Source organism: Mytilus trossulus, chromosome 1 (assembly GCF_036588685.1).
Source record: "Mytilus trossulus isolate FHL-02 chromosome 1, PNRI_Mtr1.1.1.hap1, whole genome shotgun sequence".
Classification (NCBI taxonomy): domain Eukaryota; kingdom Metazoa; phylum Mollusca; class Bivalvia; order Mytilida; family Mytilidae; genus Mytilus; species Mytilus trossulus.
This window is the reverse complement of record NC_086373.1, coordinates 62559653-62584754: the sequence shown is the minus strand read 5'-3', so window position 1 is coordinate 62584754 and position 25102 is coordinate 62559653. Positions and strand designations below refer to the sequence as shown.

Below are 25102 nucleotides of genomic sequence, written 5' to 3'. Positions count from 1 at the left end.
ACAATCATTCCATACAAATATAGATGTCCTAATGCATATAGTATCAGAAAAAAAGGCCAAACTCAAAAACTTAAGTACAACCACTGAACCATGAAAATGTGGTCAAGATCAGAAGACACCTGCTAGTTGGACATGTACATGCATACAGTCCTTCCATACACCGAATAAACTGGACAGTAGACCTATTGCTTATAGTATCTGAGATGGACTTGACCTTGTTCACTGATCCATAAAACGAGGACGAGGTCAAATGAAAACTGTCCGACAGGCACGAGGACCTTGCAAGGTACACACATACCAAATCTTGTTGTCCTATTACTTAAAATAAGAGAGAATTCAACATTACAAAAAAATCTGACCTTCTTTTTCAAGTGGTCGCTCAACCATGAAAATGAGGTCAAAGACATTGAACATGTGACTGACGGAAACTTCATAAAATATACAAACTATGAAGCATTCAGGTCTTCCACCTTCCAAGAAGTTAGCCAACGTCTCCGAATCACTATCCCTACGTCAAGCTTTCTGTAACAAAAGTTTCAGGCTCAACAAAAATCTGGAATCATGAGCAAGCTAAACATTTATTGTATGCTCAATCAGTGTTTAATGAAATTTTGCAATTGTGACACTACAGCATTCCACCTTAAAATAGAAATATCTTGCATTTGAAGCTTCTGCTATGCAAATTGTCTCATTGGGGATTACACTACTTCTCTTTGTTGTTATGTGTTTGAAATTCCATGTTACAAAGGTTAAAGTTTGATAAAACTACTAGCGATTCATTAAAAATGGATTTTATCTGCATCTTTTCCAATAAAAATGAGAGCGGTCTGCATAGCTACACCATTTATAAATTTAAGTTGCTTACACAGCAATCTAATTATTTAAGGACTTGTAACCATGGAATCTAATTTTGAATTTGTTCATCAACGTGTATAAACATTAACCACCCAATGCTCATACAAGGAATTGTGAATAAATATAAATTGTACATGCTTGCAGATTTACTGTGTTTACTTGCTGCCATAAATGTGTTATCCCTTTCCTTGAATGTCATACTGAGGATTGAGGAAACAAAAGAATGAAAATGACCACCCAAAGGCCACCAAGTGGGTTTTCAACGCAGCTTACAAATCCTGCACCTAAAGTTGGGCTTCAGCTGGCCCCTAAATAAAAATGTGTACTAGGTCAGTGAAAATGGATGTCATACTAAACTCCAAACATATTATAAATGAACTCGAATTAAAATACACACAAGACTAACAAAGTCCAGAAACTCAGGCTTTGGGACAGATGCAAACATGTGGCAGGGTTAAACTTGTTTTGATATCATTCTGCCTCCTATAACTCTAGCCATGGCATAAAGAAAGAAACACATAAATCAATAAAGTGTATAAAAATCTTCGAGAGCAGGCTCACATACCCCACATCGTCACTGGGCAAATAAAATCTCATCCAATTTAAAAGCTCGACTTAACATAAAATAGATAAATGGTAACAAATCCTAGTGGATATGCACATCTTCAAAGAATATCCTCATTAGCTACAAAGTTTCATGAAATTCTGTTCAGTGGTTTCCAAGATGCAACGACAAACTATTGCAGCAGTATATGTAGACAATAATTCTAATTTCAAAGGGGTATAATTCTAAAATAAAAGTTGAATCATGTTTTTCTGTCAATATGCACATCTACTTAGTACAATGCATGTCCTTATTATTTACATGGCTTCCTAAAATTTTGTTGCATAATGAAAAGAACAGGACCCACCGGTCAAAAACATTCACAACTTTGTTGCATGGAGTATCATGAAAAGGAATCCACAGTACATATGGCTTCCAAGGATCAAACCTAATATTTTTTCACACTAGGCATGATAGCACAAAAAAGGTTAAACAGAATTAAAATGTTGAATGATTTAATAAAACGTATAAGTAACAATAAGTATCACAAGGTTAAGAATTAATGAAATGTTCCTTAAATCATCAAAATTTGCCTTGCTTGTAAGCAGGTATACCATTACATATTGCACTATTTCTGATTTAGTTCATGAGATCTATCACAATTAACAACCATCTGACATAGTAGGATGCCACACAGACTTAAAAACATTACTTCATACAGACTAGAATTCATCACGATTAAGAAAGACTTACTGGCATATATCTTACAGTCAAAGAGAAAACCACATTACTATTCATGTAAACAAATAAGAACTGGATTTGATTAAGCACATGATTTACGGTAGCACTACTATAAAACAATAACAATAAAAAAACACCATTATCAAAATCAATTCTCATTAAGATGGAATTAAAAAATAAAACATAATATGAAAAAATGGTATAGTCTGATAAGGTTCTTTGAACTTCAAAAATAATGCCCGCTTTCTAATCAATGACAAAACTTCTTCCAGACAGGCCATTCAGGATTTCTACAACAATATCATTTGTGATCTTATAACAGGAGACCCATAGTGATAACCCAACAGAACAGATTCAGCTGTTCACTTGGTTATACTTTTTCCCTTCCACATATCCAGGACAAAATCCTATGTACAGTCTAGGAAGTCTCCAGATATTATGGCCTAATGGTTTGAGGCTGTGGCAAGACATGACCTGGTTTATAGTTCTACAGTTCTAGTCTTATACATTGTTCCTTGTGATCTTATTCAAACACCTCACTCTGTGCGACAACTGATTTTGATTTATATAGTACATTCCCACTACTAAGTCATATGGTATCAATCATTTACGTTAATGACCTTGTTTAATGAATAGTTGTGGCAACTTTTCAGATCAAGTCTGTTCTGGTAGTTGTACCCACTATAAGCTATATATTGAGAGTTGCTAGCTGATTTCTGATAATCATGATTAGGATTTTTAACAGTCAGTGTGCTGATACATAAATGGCATACTGCTCACTCTTCTATAACACAACTCCTGCTTCCTCGCAGGTAACAGCATTCATTCAAATATGAATGGAGTAAAATGATTAAAAAGAACGTGTTAAGGTTCTTCAAAGTATCTCATCGTCAAACAACTATTTACAACGTTTGGAATAACTGGCAGAATGTGATTAATCCCAGGATTCTTCATCATCACCTCCTCCAGAGTTGGCAGGTGCTCCACTGAAACCTCCATTAAATCCTCCTCCCGAATCTCCTGTGTGGTTGTCTCTAGTCTACAAATAGAATTTTGCATAATTTTAATAATAATTCTACGAGCTGAAAAAAACATTTATGACATTTTACACAATGGCAATTGATCTGTGATGGAAAATGTACTTTAGCAAAGTCAATCCTTTTGTAAGTCAGATGCCCTGTTCAGCATCCAATTCTAAGGATTTGACCTTCATAACAGTCAGTCAAATTTTTTTTTCTTGCTTCTGCAGAAAGTAACAGACCACTGGTAAAATCAATTCAAAATCCAGGAGTTATATTAACTTGACTGTTACTTAATGAATGGAGCTTTGTTTGAATCTAATTGATGTTCATCATGATATGTATAATGCTCTCAATAATAAAGAAGATTCATTTCTTGTTTTGTTCACGTAGGAATTCAAGAATTAGTCTAGTATTTTTTGCTTCTGCAGAAAGTAACGGACCACTGGTAAAATCATTTCAAAATCCAGGAATTATACTAACTTGACTGTTCCTTTATGAATGGAGGTTTGTTTGAATCTAATTGATGTTCAGGCCAAAAAAAAATATATGTCTGTTTCCTGCTGCCAAGGCAAATAAATCAGGGTCGGTAGGTGGGAATTTTTAATTTTTTTTTTTTTAAATTTCTTTTTGCACTCCCCGTCAGATTTACAGTTGGTTAAATGTCATGTTTGGTTAGGGTCCTGTACCCTAAAATCATTCTCTTTAAGGAAGCTTAAATTGAATAATTCTCCCAGTCCCGACATTTTTTAAACCTTAATTGTAGCACATTTGTGCTGGGAGCAGCCATTTTGATTGTTTGAGTATAGTAAAATACAGATCTGGATTGGACCGGAAACGATTTTCCCCCCGGAATTGAATAAAAAGATCTAGGGACGGGGGCTTTGAATCAGAGTCGGTCGGGAAACAGGAAACAGATATATTTTTTCTTGTGCTATATTTCACTAGGAGATTTATAAAATAAAGTATGCAAAATTTTCATATAATTACCCTTGGCTGGTCTTTTCTGATGTCCTTTCCACCAAATTTGCCTCCATAGTTAGAGAAGCCAGCAGTAGACTGACTAGATTTAGCATACTCCTCTAACCATAATGGGACTTCTTGTTGTGCCTGAAATATAAAATTGACTATTTTAGAGGATCAAAAAACATTTTCAGTTAGAGAATACCTGGTGGAAAAGATAATTTGCTAAGTTACTTACACAAGTATGTCATTTGGTCAGAAACTTTTAGCCTTTCTGACAAACCAAAGCTTGTCTGACAAGACTGAAGCTCAGATAAATAAGGAAATCCAAAATAAAATCAACGAAGACATAGCAATCATACCACATACTATTTATGTATTTAGACTGTTGTCTCCAAATAATGAAAAAAGACCCAAAAAAGACCCAAAAAAAACACATATTTTGGTACAAAAAATATCCCCAAAATATGCAAAACACCATTAGGCCCCAAATATATGCCTTAACTAGATTTTATAAATCATCGAAAAGAAAGAAAAAGTCCAATTCACTGGTTAAAATTTTAGAAAATTTAATTTCACAAAATCTGTAATAAATGACCAGCTGCTGTTAATTTTAATTTGCACATAGTTAACTTACATCTGCTAAGATCCGTAACAAAGCTTTTGCTATTCCACCATCTGAATCATCTGTATAGAAACTTGTAGATTTACCAACATTTCCACATCTACCTGTTCTGCCTATTCTATGTACATACTCATCTATAGATTGTGGAAGGTCATAGTTTATGACATGTTTAACAAGAGGAATGTCTAACCCTCTAGCTGCCACTGATGTAGCCACAAGAATGGGTGCTCTGCCAGTTTTAAAATCCCTCAGAGCTTCCTCCCTTTCCTGCTGCAAACGGTCACTGTAATGTAAACATGTGTTTATAAGAATATTTATATATTGACTAAGGCAGCAACTATCACCCACTTAATGATACATTGCAATACAAAGGTAACGATGAAATAAAATATTCAAAAATTTAGAATTTACACATGTAGTCTAATAGAAAAATAAGTACCATTATTCATGTTATTCAAAACCTGAGCAAGGGCAGTTTGCTATTAAATTAAACATGCCATTTGTTTACATACATAAAATACATAAAGCCAAGTCTGCTGTATACAAGAATATACAGATACGCTGTAAAAAGGTTGTTGAAAAAGAAATAAATCCGTAAACACGCCACACTGTATAGCATGGTTCTTGTTTGATATTGACTTGTCAAACATACAAATAAGCAAATTGATGTAAGATTTTCTTTTCCAAAAATCAGTTTAGTTTGTCTTTTCAGTTTATACTCCTTGAATAATTACATACCCATGTATACTTGTTGTTGGAAATCCAGACTGAGACAAGTAAGTAGCAAGGAAGTCAGCATTTCTTTTCTGTTCAACAAAAACAAGGGTTTTGTCTGTACCTAAAATAAAATATAATTGTTAGAATATTTGAATGATCTAGGAACTCCATTCGTCCCCGATACTCACAAAGGCTTCAACTGTGGATGTCAAGCAGCCTAGACTCATTGAATAATACAAGTTTATTGATGATCTTTATCAGTTCCTCAAGGGTAATGTATGATGATTTGTCCTTGTATCAAATTTAAATTCCTAAATGATAGATCTGCAAGCACTGCATAAACTATTAGAAAGGCCTAGTGGATTAACAGAATGTTTTACTACGTTAGCCTATGCAAAGTGTACAAAAACTGTTTTTATGTTAAAGGTTAAAGTATTTGGTTGAGGTAGTTTTTGATGAGGTTGAAGTCCAATCAACTTGAAACTTAGTATACATGTTCTTTATGATATGATCTTTCTAATTTTAGTTCCAAATTAGAGATTTTACCCCATTCTCACGGTCTACTGAAGATAGTAAATGATAGTCGAAAATGATTGGTCATCTGTGTACTGGGGACACATTCTTGTTTGAAAATATATTTACACCAATCTGGGGTTTTTTAACAATTAACACCTGTTGACCAAAAGTCACAAGACTTAAACAGTGTTGAACAATTGGTTTTTATTGTGATATAACATAGGCATTGTGACAAAGGAAAATTTATCGTCTTTATTTTTCTGATGTTATCCCCTTTTACTACAACACTGTTCAGAATATATTTCAATCAACTCCTATTTTTAAACGGTCTAGAATGGACATTATCTATTATACAAATGAATCATGTAAGACGGATGATTTTGCAAAGTATAAACAATTCAGCTATTAACTTTTATGACAGATTTAATCTTACCAGATTCAGACAATATATCACACAGCTTTTGACGTTTCTGATCACGGGGAACTTCATGCACATACTGTGCAACATCGGTACAAGCTCCACCAACTCTTCCAACAGTTAAAAACAAATAGTCATTTAAAAATTCAGCGGCTAGTCTCTGGATTTCTTCTGGGAAAGTTGCACTGAACATTAGAGTTTGTCTCTGTTCTTTTGGAGGTGCTCCTAATTCATGTACTATTTTTTTTATTTCTGGTCCAAAACCCATATCTAACATTCTATCAGCTTCATCCAAAATTAAATATTTTAGCTTTTCTAAACTGATCTGGAAAGAAGAAAATAACAGTCTTTAAAAATACCCTCTTGTTTAAAACAATATGTTCTTTATATCTGTTCATCATAGTTTTGTTTATTCAATTGGTATTAAAAATTAAACATTTGTAAATCTGTTGAAAAAATATTCAAAACTGATTATATCATCTGGTTTATTTTTTTTTACCTCAAACATTTTTCAAGTTGTATTGAACATTATCATCATACCTTACTTTTATACTAATGAATGCAATGTATATATTTGCATTTTGTTATGATTTTTTTATGAGGGCCTCGGGGAAAATTAGTTATAAGCGACCTGTGTAACCCTCTGAAAATAAAGTATTGCTGTTGTTGTTAATGTTTTCCAAGAGCAATAACTTCAATATATTTGTTTGTTCTTTATCTATAGATATTACCATAGGTAAACTTTATTCGACAGCAGAAAACCCTTCAGTAAAATAGTCATCTCTTATTAAAGTACCATAGCTTAATCTACTAAGCCATCAATAACATAAGATGACTGGCAAAGAATTTCTAACTCATAATACCTCTGCTAAAATTATCTAGTTAACAAAAAAATTGATGAGGGATGCATTTCAAAACTCATCACAGGGTATAAGCAAATGTAAACTCCAGCCATCTGAATAATAACAATTTTTACCTTTCCTTTACCAATCACATCAAGCAATCTACCAGGTGTACCAACTACTATATGTGCCCCCTGTTCTACATTCCTCAGTTGATGTCCAAGAGAGGTTCCTCCATATAATACTACAGGTCTTAACATTGTGCCATGGGTAAATCTTTTGGCATCTGTAAAGATTTGTACAGCCAATTCTCTAGTTGGAGCTACAACTAAAGCCTGTGGCTCCTGAACTACTGAGAATGAACTACCAGTCAGACCATTGTTCATCATTCCAGTTAAAACTGGCAGCAAGAAAGCAGCCTGCAAATAAAGACGACAGTTTCAAAGATCTTATATTACACAATGTATTATATTTCATTTAAATTTCTGAAAACTTATATTATGGACATCTTGAACAGAATATTTGTCAGAGTAAAGTCATACAAGTCAGGGTGATCCAAAGTAAAATTAAGTTGGTATGGTGTTGCCTTATGACCAATCCTTTCTCACAACTTAATTATTTTTCAATAAAAAAAAATTCTTCTTCACAGAATTTAAACATTCAATGAAAGTTCGCTTTTGTTTTCTCAATACATTAAAAGTATTCAGAAGAAATGAATTGGAATAACTATTTGAGGATACCCGCATCTCAATCTCAAGTGCTAATCATTTAAATGTTTTTCAAAAAGAAAATGCATGCATGTTGTGTAGTCAATAGCACCCAAAAGATTTTAATAGCTAAAATGTAAACTAGATGTGAAGCAATGATTTCCTTGGTAAACTAAGGATTGTTTATTGAAAATGTCTAATAACAAAATTATATTAACAGTGTAAAGGTGGGTAGTCAAAACACGCTGGATTCTAACAAGCAGATAGTCATCAAAATCACGATTTGCAAAGAAAAAATAGTAAGCATTATGTGTTCAAGTTGAACTTCATCTTGTACATACCGTTTTACCAGATCCTGTTTGAGCACATGCCATCAGATCTCTTCCAGACATTACTATTGGAATGGAATATTTTTGTACAGGTGTTGGTCTGTCATAGTTTGACTTTTTCACATTTTTAAGAAAGGTATCATACAATCCAGCATCATCAAAATTTGAGATTTTTTCAGGACAATTTGATCCTGTGACCTCAACTGGGATTTTTTCATATTTGTCAAAGTTTATGCCTGCGTGTATGGTTTTGAAAATTTCTGTTTCATCCTCAGATGGTGCAGGTGGGATATAAGGTGGTGGACGGTCCTTGTCTGAAACATAAATGCACACATAATTCAATTAGACATAATTCACATAACTAAATAATGAAACAGGATGTAACACTCTGCCCACATAAAGCAATGTCAGTCTACAAAACCCTTAATTAAATTAGGCTTGGAGGGATTTTGGGAAATAACCTCCAAACAGAAGGCATAAATATATATATATACAGTTCATTTTTTTCAAGTTAGGTATTAGTGATATTTCAGACACAAAAAATAGAGAGACATTCCTTTAGCAAACAAGACATAATATCCAAAACCCTAATAAAAATAGAAACAAGAGGCTGTCGGAGAGAAACATGATTTTCCTGCAGAGGTCAAACTCCAACAGTTGAGCAAGTATGAACAACATTTAAGCTTCAAACAGCTCTGAATTTTGATTGTGATTGAAAGTTTGATACATCGTAGGTTTTACACAAAATAAGCGTGGTTAAAGAACAGAAAGAAGACCCATGACCCACATTAAATAATTTTCCCCTTCCTACCCATATACATTTTAATGTAATAGCCTATAGTATTAACTCTCCTTCTGGTAACAGCACAAATTTTTTCTACATTTCTTAAATCAACCACACTAAGTAATATAATTGGGGACTGTGTCCATGAGACACAGATGATTCCTTCCATTTGCATATAACATAATAAAGGGACAGAAACAACTCAAAACCTTAAAAAGTGATGCTACCCATTTATGTACTTGAACTGAGTTTTTCAGGATTTTTACATTTGTAAAGGGGCATAACTCTAAAACAGTAAAAGTGGAGCCACCAAAATTCAAATTTTGTGTTTTGTGGTAATGAGCATGGTGTATAAATTTCATAACATCTGGTGGATGAAAACTAGCAAGAGAACAGAAAACAATTTTTAAGATGTACAGACAAGGGTAAAACTTAATGCTCCCGCCCACTACGACGGGGGCATTAAAATTATTTGTAGGCACAAAATTTACTTACCTAATGAAAGACCTTCTGCTTTAGGACAATCTCTGGCCATATGTCCTTCTTCATTACACTTAAAGCATGCATTTCCTACAATAAATTAGATAGCCTTTCAAATGTAAACATGACAAGAAACATGTGTAAAAATGATTACACCTCCATCTGAAATTCTTAAAAAAATATTGCACTGTACATGTTTCAACAATGGTTCTATTAAAACATACATGCTACCAACAACTTTTATAATGAACGAGCACTAAAGAGACAATTATAGAATTTCAGTTATTTCTTTAAAAATATTTGACATCACCTGGATACAATTATGTTTAAGTGAACAGTTCTTGAGAAAAATATAATGTTATATTGCTTTGGAAAGAGCAAAAATACTCAGTATAAAAAAATTAGCTAAAACTGTGCAGAACCAGACAAAGAGCATGATTTTTTTGATTTTTCAACAAACCAAGATGCACTAGCTACTAAGGCCAAATAAAAAAATATGTGTGGTTCCATTCACCCTGCCTACCCTACTTTTTAGTCATAATATTAGCCTACCCTAAAGATTTTTTTGTCATTTTCCTCTAAGCACTGTTAAAGTCAGAATGTTGCTCCCATAGACTCGATGTAAAAAAATAACATGAAATAAAAAAAAATATGCCTACCTACCTACCCCTACCCTATTTTTTTTTAGTGCAACTGGAACCACACATATTGTTTTATTTGGCCTATATAATACATCTTAATTTTAGAATCTTGCAGTATAATTCTTTTTAATTAACATCTGACAAAGCATTCAAAATAAGCTTACTTCTTATGACAAAACAATTTACAATACAAGTCCCTGGGTAGCGGAAAATATGTATGGAAGTTGAAATGTTCAATAATGAAACTTCAATACTGATGGGAAATGAACTCCCACTTAAAAATAAAATGAACAAATTTATTTCAGATCTGTTTACCCACCTTGATGTCGATCAGTAAAATTGTCAGTAGTTATGCAATGTTGTCAGTAATACTCTCGATGAGTGGCGCGAAGCGGCACAAACCATCTAGGGTGTGTGTGTTTGGGGGCATGCCCCCTCCCCGTCCATGAAATATACTTGATCACTATCATTTTGTGCTTTAAAGAGAGGCTATTCTCAGTCAAAAAAGCGCCTTTCAGACACCAATCGCCATAAAGTAACTATGATTTTTGTTTCAGATTGTTCAGAGAATCAATACTTTTATCATGATAAATCCGTATTGAGTAATTTCATTCAAAAATGCACGTAAAAAATGGACAAATTGTACATTTAAACACTTCTGCTTTCATCAATTTTCAAAATCATAGGATCTTGTTCTTTTATTTTATTATAATACCTTTACTATCCGAGTTGGGACAATCTCTGGCCATGTGACCACTTTCTTGACATTTGAAGCAGTTTCCACTTCTACCACCTCCACCACCTACAATAGTAACGTCATTAGGTTAATCGAATTATCGACAAGCAGCTGGTAAGCTGTTTCTACGTAATATGGCATTTAACACTTTACAATTGTTTTTTAACATCTTTAAAAAGACTTTTCAAACAATAATGAATTGATATAAAACACCTCACATTAGGTCTTAGATACACAGAAAAAAACATAATCTTTTGTTAATTTTACTTTACAAAACACTATCATTTCCCTCAAGCATGTCATAATTTGTTGAAATAATACTTTAAAAGATTTTAATCTCGAGTTCTTTTTTTAAAATTTTTTCATTGGGCTGCTATCTACTCATCAAACCAACATCTTTTTTGTTAACATTGACTGTATTCAAGGAAATAAAATACATAACTTGTTCAGCATTGGGACATTCTCTTGCCATGTGACCACTTTCATTACATTTGAAGCAGTTTCTACTGCCACCACCTCCTCCGCCTACAATACATGTACAGTTACAGTTCAGTTATAACTTAAGAGATTTTAATCTCGAGTTCTTTTTTTTAAATTTTTTCATTGGGCTGCTATCTACTCAACAAACCAACATCTTTTTTGTTAACATTGACTGTATTCAAGGAAATAGAATACATACCTTGTTCAGCATTGGGACATTCTCTTGCCATGTGACCACTTTCATTACATTTGAAGCAGTTTCTACTGCCACCACCTCCTCCGCCTACAATACATGTACAGTTACAGTTATAACTTAAGATTGAAAGTCAATAGCCTATTCAAATTGAAAAGTAAACATCCTAACCATTGAATTGGTAATCTGGGAATAGTAGTGAAAAAAAAAGCTGTGAAAAACTGAATAGATCAAGAATATGTCCATAAAACATAGATGCCCCCAGTCTGCGACGTTAAGCGGTAGCCCGAAGCCCCCGAGTCTAGTTTAAATAAGCTCGGACTAGTTAATGTACACTGCCGATAGTCCGACCAGTCTAGTGCATACATGTGTGCACTTTTTTAATCGTTACCGTCAGTTAACGCAGAATGGCACTCGACGCAATCAATATTAATAGACTGATACTCTCTTCCTTGCAAAAATTCCGTAAACCAGTTTTGACGGTCTCCCTAATAACCGATTGTTCAAAATTAAAAAAAAAGCGCGAAAACGGTCAGAACCACGTGTTTTGAAAATGTCAAATTTTGGTAATTATTGATTGATTTATGTTGCATAGACTTAATAAAATATATTCATAACAGAAAATAATAAAAACATTGAACATTAAAGTCATTTTTGCGTCGGAAGATATTAATTCGTAACTGCCCGCTTGACATCTTGTGTGTTTTAGACGGTTGGTTATTAGGACGACTTCAGTGACTGGTTACCGTTAATTTTATGAAGAAGTGGAACCAGTTTTGTTTTCTTTTCGGAAGTGTACACACATAATATTGTGGTCACAAACATCGCCTGATATACATGGCTTTACTGTCGGAAAGTGCGAGACCATGAAAGGCATAAAAAAGGCCGTCTCGCAAATCCGACCAAGTTACGGAGGCTAAAAAAAATACGAGGATTAACGGGTCCAAGAATTTATAACCCATTGGACGGACGGTCTTCCCTCAATCCCTGACCCTGGCTCCAGTACGAGAGTCTAGTTTAATATGTTGTGTACCTACTGTAAGGAGCAAGGAAAAGGAGGCAAATTTGTATCTGTATTTGTATTTGAACAGGAGTTGTTCAGCAAATTGAAAAATAATATGAAAAATCATGAAGAATAAAATTTTAACTGATTGATTTTTTTCTTTTCTTGGTCTTCATCAGAAAGGATGATCTCTTTAACTTCCAAAGTCAAATTTGAATGAGAAATTAATTTAAACAAAATGTGATGGCAAAGGGTTTATATCTACATGTACATGATGTATAAATTTGTTTTACATCTACGTCTTAAATTCTTGTCAACAGTTTTGAGAAGGTTTTTTTTTTATGGAAAGTCGAATTTTTTATTTTACATGGAGAAAAAACTCTATATTTTTGAAAAGTTATATACACTTCCAGATACGAAAATGTAACCTCAGAATGCAGGATTTTACATCTAATTTTCCAAAATTTTCATGGGGGGGGGCATGCCCCAAAACCCCCCTAGCGGGTTCGGATCACTTCGTAATCCTCAACCGGTGACACAGATTTTATTTGGTCTAGTACATATAAATTCGGGCTAGTAAATTTTTTTTTATACCAGCCCATAGGGCTAGTGCTTAAAATAGTTTTTGGCACAGACTGTGCCCCACTCCCAAATCATTTTCCTTGTTCAGTGGACAGTGAAATTAGGGTCAAAAATATAATTTGTCATTTAAATTAGAAAGATAATATCATAAGGAACATGTGAAGAGTTTCAATTTGATTGGACTTAACTTCATCAATAACTACCTTGACCAAAAACTTTAACATGAAGAGAGACATACTGACTCACAGACCAGAAACATAATGCTCCTGTACTATCATAAGTGGGACATACGAATGTTAAGATATAACTAGAGGCTCTTAAGTGTCGCTCACCTTGGTTTATGCGAATATTAAACAAAGGAAGCAGATGGATTCATGACAAAATTGTGTTTTGGTGATGGTGATGTGTTTGTAAATCTTACTGTAATAAACTGTCTTGCTGCTAACAATTATCTCTATCTATAATGAACTTGGCCCAGTAGTTTCAGTGGAAAATGTTAATTAAAATTTACCAATTTTATGAAGTGTTAAAAATTGACTATAAAGGACAATTACTCCTTAGGGGGTCAATTGACAATTTTGGTTATGTTGACTTATTTGTCAATCCTACTTTGCTGAACATTATTAAAGTTTACAGTTTATCTCTATCTATAATAATATTCAAGATAATAACAAAAAACAGCAAAATTTCCTTAAAATTACCAATTCAGGGGCAGCAACCCAACAAAGGGTTGTCCGATTCGTCTGAAAATTTCAGGGCAGATAGATCTTGACCTGATAAACAATTAAACCCCCTGTCAGATTTGCTCCTAAATGCTTTGGTTTTTGAGTTATAAGCCAAAAACTGCATTTTACCCCTATGTTCTATTTTTAGCCGTGGCGGCCATCTTGGTTCGTTGACCGGGTCACGCCACACATTTTTTAAACTAGGTACCCCAATAATGATTGTGGCCAAGTTTGGATTAATTTGGCCAAAAAGTTTCAGAGGAGAAGATTTTTGTAAAAGATAACTTAAGATTTACAAAAAATGGTTAAAAATTGACTATAAAGGGCAATAACTCCTAAAGGGGTCAACTGACCATTTCGGTCATGTTGACTTATTTGTTAATCTTACTTTGATGAACATTATTGCTGTTGACAGTTTATCTCTATCTATAATAATATTCAAGATAATAACCAAAAACAGCAAAATTTCCTTAAAATTACCAATTCAGGGGCAGCAACCCAACAAAGGATTGTTTGATTCGTCTGAAAATTTCAGGGCAGATAGATCTTGACCTGATAAACAATGAAACCCGAGTCAGATTTGCTCTAAATGCTTTGGTTTTTGAGTTATAAGCCAAAAACTGCATTTTACCCCTATGTTCTATTTTTAGCCGTGGCGGCCATCTTGGTTGGTTGACCGGGTCACGCCACACATTTTTTAAACTAAATACCCCAATTATGATTGTGGCCAAGTTTAGTGTAATTTGGCCCAGTAGTTTCAGAGGAGAAGATTTTTCTAAAAGCTAACAACGACGGACGCCAAGTGATGGGAAAAGCTCACTTGGCCCTTCGGGCCAGGTGAGCTAAAAAGAAATTTGCATAAGTATACACCAAGATAAATGCCCCATTGCCAAGTTCCCATTTTCAGGTATCCATGTGTTGATTTGAATTATAGTTGTGCAATACATTTTAAAAGTTTGCCTCACAATAAACATAAGCACTTAATTTTAAGATGATGTTAACCATGTGAACACAACTTCATGGCAAACTATCTGAAAAGAAAACTTTTAACACGACAGTCAGACAAAAAGTCAGAAGCACTGACCACAAATTTCAAGTGAAACTGTGAATTACTGCCCACTGATGACCCTAAAACAAAATTTTAGAAATCATTGTTGTGTTACTGTGTAGTTGAGAGAAAAATGGGACAAAAATTTCCAACTTCGCTATAATGTTTCAAATGATATTAGTGTTCAGTAAACAGTACTTGTTGAATGATGAATCTTTTTTAAAGCGGGGGTATAATAACACACATAACCATAGGCTGTGCAGTATTACCTTGTTCAGCACTCGGACATTCTCTCGACATGTGACCACTTTCACCACATTTGAAGCAGTTTCCTTTGCCTCCACCACCTGTAAAACAAATCATTTAATCTAAATTGTGTTGTTGAATTTTTTATGAAAGTATTATTTAATTTGGACTTAAATTGCATGGCCAATTTTTAAGAAGAAAAATAAAACGAACCATTCACATCTATTACCAGAGACACATGTCCTTAACAGTTCAAATAATGTAATTGACAATACCATTTGAGCCATTCTTCAAATCAAGGAAAGATATACGGTGGTGATCTAAGATGTTAATTCAGTAATTATTTTTTAATTTTAATTTAATTTTGCAAAAATTGCCACAGGGAAGGTTTTCACAATGAATAAGAACTTGCATTTACAAGTTTCACAACATTTATTATTGTGTATGTATGAACTATTATCTGAAATCACATTATTGTCTGTTCAACACTTGCCATAATAAATGCACCCCCAAATATCTGAATTAACCGTACAATTCACACTTAATATGACGAGACAAGAAAGTTTCCTTACCTGATCCTCCAAAGCCACCACCCCTACAAATAGAAAAAATATTTTGAAATCATATTTCAATTAAAAACATTTTTTGTTTAATACCACCAAAACCTTAAGTAAAAGGTTTAGGGCTGTTCCATAAAATCATACATGGGAGCGAGGATTTGATTTCAGGAAGAACAACTTTAAAATCTCAACGAATGGGGTCAACACATTTTTATTGTGAAGTAAAGAAAATCTATAGATGGACTCATGGATACATTTTGCTATGGTAGAGTCCCCTTGTTGTTTCGCAGTTCTATAAAACATAGTAAAACTGGGAAATTTTATAAGCACAAAACATTCCAATTCAAATGATATAAATTGTCCTTAAATTCAGGTTATATCATTATTTAACTGAATACAAGTGTATCCGTAAAACTGTTGTTGTTATCAAAATTAACTGATTTATAATATTACCTTGGTGGCTTGTCTCCTCCTCCGAATCCTGGAAAACAAAAATAGATATTCATGCTATTGTACTGAACATGGTCTTTTCTCAGTAATACCTGTTAAGTCGTTTCAATCCCAGCAAGTAACTCAAAATAAAATCTCCAATCCTTAATTTCATTTGAATTGAATATGCTGCCCCTCCAACTATGCATTTTGACTTAACATAATCAGACCTGAACTATTTCACCCCTTTTAAAAAACAAAATTGACTTGCAATACAATCTGTAAACTATTTAGAATCTTCCTGAATTGAAGACTGCATGAAAAGGTAATGTGTACAGATTTTAGGTTGAACATTGGTTTGAAACAAAAATTGAAATGCTGACTGACCCAATTTACTTCTGACAACTGATGTTACCATAAACAGACATCATTTTGGGGCTGAAGTTATTAAGACAGGTAAGCTTCAGTTCATTAAAATCGGAACTTGTTTAAATTTTTGAAATTGTACAACTGACTGAGCAATGCTTCTGATCATATGATCTAACATTCACGAAAGCATTTATTCTAACGAAAACATTTGTTATAACGTTTAAATATAAAATGTTCCTAATGAAAGTGCATACAAATCTTTTTTTAATAAATTATTATACTTGTTCCAGGAAACTTTTTCATGCAACACAAACATGCAGTCATTTTAGTATCAACTGCTTTTTACGTTTACCTCCTACTGTATAGGATATAAACCTACCTCCTCCAAATCCAGATCCTCCATCACCACCACCTCCTCCTCCCCCAAACCCCCCTTTGCTGCCAAATCCACCATCTCCTCCACTTTTATTTCCTCCAAATCCTCCTCCGCCACCGGAGGAACCAAATCCCCCACCACCATTTTGAGAACCAAAGCCACCAGGCTTTCCTCCAAAAGCAGGAGGTTTAGATATGCTCATTTCCTTTACTCCTTCTGTTGCATCAGAAAACCCATTTGTCTGTGGTTGCGTAGTAAAGCCCTCACGAAGAACTCCACGACCAAATCCTACATGACAGGAAGAGAAGACTTGATCAAACAAAAAAGCATTTTAACAAATAGTAGATGAATTGATTGATGGGTGCTTAATGCCCAGTGGCAAATATTTCATGCATGTTCAGGACGAGCACAAGTTAACAATAATTACAACAGGCAAGTCTTGTAAAAGAGGCCATTCGACATGATAGTTGGGGAAATTTTAACTGCCACTGGAAAATGTGTGTATAGGATAGGGACAGAAATTTTGACTTGTAACAGCCAACTTTAGAGTTGTTGCAAGGGTTCTCAACGTTCAAAGAGAGCAGCACTCTCTTTACACCAGGCTTAGGATTTAACTTCCCCATTCTGACCTGACGTGGCTGCAAACTTGTACATTCTGCACAACCAAACAGACGCTCCACTATGGCAAGTGTCGGAAAGGTGCAGGTTACCACATTTATATTCCCCCGTCAACCTTGGGGGTACTAGTAGACAGGGCTTGAAATTAGCAGGGGCCCACTCACCAATGGTCCCTGAAATTTAGTGTGGGCTACTCAAATGTCTGCTTTTCTTGTATAGAACTATATATAATGAGGACAACCATTTAAGAGGTGGGCTACTATGCCAAAATTTTAACTTCAATCCACAAGGACAGCCAATAAGTGGCAAAGTTTTACATACATCTATTATTGCAGCACCAAAAATAATTTAAACAAGCCGAGGTTTGAACATTCCAGTTGGTATTAAGGGAGCATTTACTGGTACAATCTTGGGATTTACAAGTCTGCATACATGTACATCTATGTATCTATGTATCTATCAAATTAATATTCTTTTTCCTTATTCATGTATGCTCTGTATGCCCCTTGTGGGCCCTTAATTGGAAATAAAATATGTTCTGTTCTGTACAATCCCAAAAACAAAATCAGTACTTTAGTGAATATTTAATTCATGGTTCATTGATACCAGAAAATTCACAATATTTTATCCCCTCCCAATCTACATCTATTCTATTTGAACTACTTCAATGGTTAGATATACATCCAATTTGCATGTTTAAAATGTACTTACCAGGTACAGGTGCTGATGTTGACCCTGGTGAGGTGGATCCTCTTCCAAACCTGGGAAATAATAGATCTGATATAAAATTTCAGAAGGCATTATAACAATAGCTTAGGTTTTTGACAGTAAAATTTAACTTGACAATTTTTTGTTTCACACACTTTCGAACAAGAATGTGTCCCAAGTACACGGATGCCCCACTCGCACTATGATTTTCTATGTTCAGTGGACCGTGAAATTGGGGTCAGAACTCTAATTTGACATAAAAATTAGAAAGATCATATCAAAAGGAACATATATACTAAGTTTCAGGTTGATTGGACTTCAACTTCATCAAAAACTACCTCGACCAAAAACTTTAACCTGAAACTGCACAGACCAGAAAACATAATGCCCCTCTACTATCATAGGTGGGGCATAAAAAAGGTATTAAATAATTAATGTATTATTATATTATATATATTTAACCAGTTAAGGCAGCAGGAAGACCTGCATTTTTAACAATTTTGCAAAAGAAATCCCCAATCCACACAAAAAGCCCGAGCTCATCTCATCTTTTTTTTAAATGATGTCAATCAGTTTTCAAAAATTATAGCACTATATCATATATGAATGCACAAGTAGATTATTGCAAAAACTTCACTTACCCACCACGCCCAAAACCTCCTTGAGCCTAAAATAAAGAAATAAATATTAGATATCATTTCAAATAATTTATATTTCTAGATATAAAATAGTGAAATTTAAAACATTGCTTTCAAAAGAATTCAGAAAAAAATATTAAAATCAAAGATCATTTAAAAACATTAAAAATTTTAAATTACAATCCAACAATCTCTTTAAGTGAACCTAAGCAGAAAGAATGCTAAGTGTTACATTATACAAGAAAGTTGAAAATAAATTGATTTACAAATTGGTTAGTACAAACTGTAGTTAGCAGTGTAGGATATCAAATAACATTTATTCAAGTAGTACTAGTTACTGGAAATCTCGTGCAACTTTCAAAATTAAAATAATAAACCAATGGATTTTCATGAATCTGACAATTTAATACTTGGATCTTTCCTTCTCTGCTTACATCAAATTTATTAGAAAATCACACAAATTGGACTATATAAATAGCTAAATGTGAAATAAAATATCTGAAAATAAGTTGCAAATTTTCCAGTCGATTGTACTACCTGAAAATACAACAATTAAAACAACATGCAAGTAAATTTCAAATTAAAACAGAACATCAATCATGCAAAATTAACTCATTGTAATAACCTGAACCATATAATCATCTACAAAAACACTTCCAATATACATTAATTTTGTACTTCTCATCACAAGTCCCCTGTAAATTCAATTATTTAAATTGTCCAAAGAAATTATTCCCTTCCGACACTTTCCTTTAGATTTTATTTTACATTAATCCGATTTACTTTCGCAATATATATATACAATAACATACTAAAATTTATATTACAACTGCCTTCTGATCTTTCCGTTTTAATTCTTTGCTGGAATTAATCTAGATATAATCAAGATATTTCTTCTGAATCTATGGTGCATTAAATGGTTTTAATCACTGTTCTTGTCTGCCCAAAATAGAATTTTAAAGTGTAGATGAGCAACCCAAAAATGTACCTTTTTCAAATGCTACAAGTTGTTCAATGCCCCAGATAATTTTCTTTTAATGTAGCTAGGGCATAGTTTTCCAGATCTATAATACAACAATTTCCAAAATAGAATTTTAGTGTCTGAAGCATTGGTCTGAAGCAACCAACCAAAAAGTTTATGATTTTCAGCGTCAAAGCAGTTATCTATAAAATCTAAAAGCAGATCAAGTCAGAGATGGAGCCGTTTGCTTAGCATCTTTCACATACTCCTTGGTCAATCATTTCTATTTTGTATATGCAGTGTGTTGGTATGTACATGGCAAGCATATACATTGGCTCTTCAATTATTTCAATAGGAATAATAGGCTTTGCACAGTTTTGCAATGCAAACATAATGAATTATTGGGGGAGGAAAACACAGGAGAACATCATAGAAACACAAGACACTTTGAGTCATGCAAGTTTCCCCATTTCTTTTCATTTACCCTTACATTTGAAAGATCTAATCCCAATACAATTTGGCTGCAATAAGGAGGAATTAGCCTTTTGTCCAATACCGTTACCATGAAAAAACTTGCAAGCTGAAGGTGTATATAACCCAACATTGTTTGATTAAAATTGATCAGTGAAGTTTTCCGCAATAGATCGACAGTCATCTCACAACTAGAACTTACAACCTATGCTGATGTGAGGCTGATCCTTCAAAGAGAATACATTGGCATAACTGCCTTAGCTTTCTGATAAAAAAATAGACAATGATTGACCAAGCAATATCTAGGTTTTCATCCTACCACTAAAACCTCACACCAAGAACAAACAAAATATGACTTCATCCATTAGATTTAAATGTTTAATGAAGTTTAAATTGAATAAATTAATGATGAAAATGATAGTTAGTAATGACTAGTATCGCACTACAGAAGACACTTAAAGCGAAAATAGAAATGATTTTGCACTGCATTCCAAACGACATTCATCGAATGCAAATACTTACACGGCCTTTAGTTGGTGGGATAACAATTTCATCGTCCCAGGACTCCATTGTACTGATTAAAGGTGTTTGTTAAAAACTAACTAAACATGCAAATTCATCGCACTTGTAAAATTTCATCAACCACGTGTAAATAAAAAATATGGTCACATGAATTTTAACAGTGAAAACAAACGAATGTTATAATTAGAACAGTGTAACATTTTCCTGCATGCCACTTGAAACTTTTAGAACAATATTATAGTACTTCTACTGCTGTCATTGTTAATATAAGTCAGTTTTCTTCTTTTTCAAACAGGGCTGTGTAGTCCCCTTCAACCCTTTCGTGTTCAGTCAGTTCCCTTGCCTTTTCTTCCCGCTCTGACTCATGCGCAGATTAACTTGTGTGAAGCGCCTCCTATGCTATTCTCTTCTGTTGCATGGTTACCTTCCATTTGCGGCACACCATAAACAGCTGAGTGTTTATTACTGAAATCATTGATCTTTATTGAAACAACACGTACGGTATTCATACTATACAAATCCTAGTTCATGTCAGTTAAAAGCTCATTAGAGCTAATGTTTGTCTATGTTTGTAAACATTGCCGACTCTAAATAAGCTTATTTATTATATACTTGCATGTAATTATAATGTATATTGTCATTCAGAAACTGAGGGGATAAAATTAACTTGTCATAATATACAACATATTTTACCTAAGATTGATGAAATCAGATCAAATTTTGAAAGTCTTGGAAAAACCCAAAAACCAGATATAATTGGCATGTGTGAAACGTTTTTAAATACGAAAAGATGTAAGCGGGATTCTAATAAGATAAATATATATCCCAGGGTGTAGAATTGAAAGAAAAGATATGGAAAATAAAAAAGGTGGGGGATGGATAGTTTACTTTGATAATGATATTAAATATGAAAGAATGGCATTATTAGAGAATGAAAACATAGAAACTGTATGGTTAAAGATTTTTCCAAAACACAAAGAATCATGTTTATTATGTTTTGTATACAGCCCCACCTAATAGTCAAACCTCTTGGTATACTTATTTTGAAAATGAAGTTGTAAATGGCTTATCTATAAATGATAATATATTGCTAATGGGCGATTTTAATATTGATTTTTTGAAGCCTCTTCCTTCTAAATGGTCAACTTTTATTACAACATATGGTCTTCATCAAATGGTGGTTGACCCTACTAGAGTTACTTCTTCTTGTGTCACTTTAATTGATCATATTTACAATACAAATCCAACAAGTCTTATCAATGTAATAGTACCATCATACGCCCCAGGTGATCATTATCCTGTTAGCTGTACTGTAAACAAATTTGCGAAGCTTATTAAAGATAAATCTGATTCACATTTTGAGATCAAATGCAGAAACTTCAAAACATTTAATGATGAAATGTTTTTACAAGATTTGTCAAATCAACCATTCGATATAATACAGGAAATCAATGATCCAAACGAAGCAATGGACATGTGGTATTACTTACTTGTCAATGTATTAGATAAACATGCACCTGTTGTTACTCGACGTGTAAAAAATAAATATCAACCTGAATGGTATATATACTAATGAAATTGGTAAATCAAAATTCCAAAGAGATTATTTTCACAAAAAGAAAGACACTGAAAATTACAAAAAATATAGGAATAAAACTAGTGAATTAACATGATTAATCCGTTCTGCAATAGCAACATATTTTATGGATGCAATAGATAACGATAAAAACTGTAAAATTCTTTGGAGGCATTTAAAGGATATGAATTCAACAACTAAACAGGAAATTGACATTTTAACACACGAAGGGAAAGTACTTATAAACAAAAATGATATTGCTAACTGCCTAAATGATCATTTTAGAACAGTAGGTGAGAAGCTTATTTCAAATCCTCACAAAATTTTTAAATCTGAGAAAATTAATAACTATGTCAATTCAAAAATAAATGATGATACTAAATTCTCATTATATACTGTCACAAATGACGAGGTTCTACAAGGTCTTAAAAATCTAGACACAACTAAATCAACTGGAACTGATGGAGTTGGACCAAAAATTTTAAAACTATCAAGGTCGATTGTAGCAAGCCCCCTTGCTCACATAATAAACCTTAGTTTATGTACAGGATTATTTCCTAACATATTAAAATCTGCTAAAGTTGCTCCCATATTTAAAGGAGGGGATAAAACAGACCCAAACAATTATCGACCCATTTCGATTTTACCCACTGTGTCCCGGCAAGTTATTTGAAAAGACTGTCTTTAAACAACTATATCTGTTCTTAACCACACACAAATTATTAATACAACAGCAGTCTGGGTTTAGAGAAAAACATTCTTGCCATACAGCACTCATTAAAATAATTGATAAATGGTTAGAAGAATTGGACAATGGAAATTTTACCGCCATTCTCTTTTTAGATTTTAAGAAGGCTTTTGATACGGTAAATCACAATATACTTTTATCAAAACTCAAATTATACAAATGTGATGACCACTCTGTAAAATGGTTTTCGTCGTACCTCTCTCAGAGAATGCAAAAAGTTAAGTTAGGAACCACTGAATCAGAATATCAAACTGTGACTTTTGGAGTTCCTCAAGGTTCTATACTTGGACCTTTATTGTTCCTCATTTATATAAACGACTTACCATTAACCTTAGAATATACAGAATCTGATCTATATGTTGATGACACAACTTTACATTTTTCATCTAAATCAATTGTAAATTTAAATATGTGTTTGAATAAAGACTTAGACCATGTTATTAAATGGTCTAAAGAAAATGATATGACGATAAATAGCAAGAAATCAAAATGTATGCTTGTTGGCTCAGACAGAAAACTGGTAAACTGTAATGAATGTTTATGTGTTTTATCACAAGATAATATCGCTTTAGATAATGTTGAAGTTGAAAAACTTCTCGGAATTCATATTGATAAAAACCTATCATGGTCAATTCAAATTGATAAAATATGCGAAACCATTTCAACCAGAATATATTTGTTAAAAAGGTTGAAACGTTATTTACCATTAAAGGGTCTTTTTTACAATAGCTATATATTACCCATTAATGACTACTGTTGTACAGTATGGGGTCTTACCACACACATTAATCTGGAGAGGATACATAAGCTCGAAAAACGTGCTGCAAGATTAGTTTTATCTGTTTCTTTAGATTTTCCATCATCAGTAATGTTTAAAAAACTTGCATGGATGACTATATTCACAAGGATACACTATTTTCAAGCTGTGTTAATGTTTAAGTGTATGAATGGTCTAGCACCTGACTATCTATCTATTAAATTTACTGTTTGTGCTGATCTTTATAATTATTGTCTGAGATCGACAACATCAGGACTTCTTCATGTACCAAGACCTAATTCTGATTTTTTTAAAAGAACATTTAAATATTCTGATCTAATTATCTGGAATAATTTACCAAATAATATTAAAGAAATAGATAATTTAGATACATTTAAGACCAACTGTTCAAACTATTTTCTAACTGAACAGAATAAAGATGCACGAAACTAATGCATATTTTCTTCTTCTACTGAATTCATATATGTGCTTATTCAATATCTAAGCTGCTATATTTAACTGTATTATGTATTTTATTTTGTATGTATTTTTGTCCGTTTTCTATTTGTATTTATAGTTTTTGAAGGCCTCATGGAAGATTATGTACATGATGTAATTGTTAAATGTGTTACCTTCGTTAAATAAAGAATTTTATTATTATTATTATTATTATTATTTATTAGTATAGATAGGGGTAATAGTCCATATCTGCCAACTGTTACTTTTCAGGGGATAAATGGGAATTTTGAAATAACAAATTTGTCCACAATTTATGGCAAAACAAACAATTTTACTATGGCTATGTTTATAAAAATATGAAGAAGCAGAAAAATAACGATTTAAATACATTTGTAGAACACCTTGAAGGTTTTCCAGACCATCTTGCGCACAATAAAAACCCCATGTGAATTTTGAAAAGTTGGCAGGTATGCAATACATTAAAAAAAAACTGGATTGTATACGAATGAATCTATAAAAAGTTGACATTTATATACAGTAATGAGTTAAGAGTTGTTTGTCCTCCTGATATATACATGTACATTCCTACAGTGGCGGATATATAATACGTTTGAGCCAGTGACAACTCTACAACAGATTTATCCTTATCAAACGGATCACCAGCAGTGATGGTGATACATGGCTGTGTACATTATGTATATACAACTCGTCTAAAC

At 33.2% G+C, this 25102-nt stretch overlaps 1 protein-coding gene across 4 annotated transcripts; it reads right to left on the bottom strand.

The window, feature by feature from the left end:
* Window positions 1-1897: 1897 nt before the first annotated feature.
* On the bottom strand, window positions 1898-21266 carry LOC134681260 (ATP-dependent RNA helicase DDX4-like). 4 transcript variants are annotated; one of them, XM_063540817.1, is made up of 18 exons: window positions 21091-21266; window positions 18896-18921; window positions 18258-18307; window positions 16932-17216; window positions 16208-16235; window positions 15767-15789; window positions 15218-15295; window positions 11597-11680; window positions 11361-11442; window positions 10897-10985; window positions 9556-9630; window positions 8289-8590; window positions 7375-7659; window positions 6414-6723; window positions 5486-5585; window positions 4760-5030; window positions 4150-4269; window positions 1898-3179 (listed from the first exon to the last, which is right to left on the bottom strand). In XM_063540817.1, exons 1-18 carry the CDS (start codon window positions 21103-21105, stop codon window positions 3075-3077), a joined length of 2328 nt encoding a protein of 775 aa, XP_063396887.1. In that variant the 5' UTR covers window positions 21106-21266; the 3' UTR covers window positions 1898-3074. The 4 variants fall into 4 exon arrangements, with proteins under 4 accessions (XP_063396887.1, XP_063396877.1, XP_063396898.1 ...); XM_063540807.1 differs by having other exon boundaries at window positions 20847-21099; XM_063540828.1 differs by lacking the exon at window positions 11361-11442 and having other exon boundaries at window positions 10897-10983.
* Between the last annotated feature and the right edge of the window lie 3836 nt (window positions 21267-25102).

What these genes read in the sequence shown, in the direction of transcription:
- LOC134681260 (XM_063540807.1), bottom strand. Translation starts at nt 20,894, where the DNA reads ATGGAGTCCTGGGACGATGAAATTGTTATCCCACCAACTAAAGGCCGT. An exon ending in AGCAGAAGGTCTTTCATTAG is followed by an intron (nt 8,591 to 9,555) that starts GTAAGTAAATTT and finishes TTTATGTTTCAG; the next exon opens with ACAAGGACCGTCCACCACCT. An exon ending in CCAACAACAAGTATACATGG is followed by an intron (nt 5,031 to 5,485) that starts GTATGTAATTAT and finishes TTTACATTACAG; the next exon opens with TGACCGTTTGCAGCAGGAAA.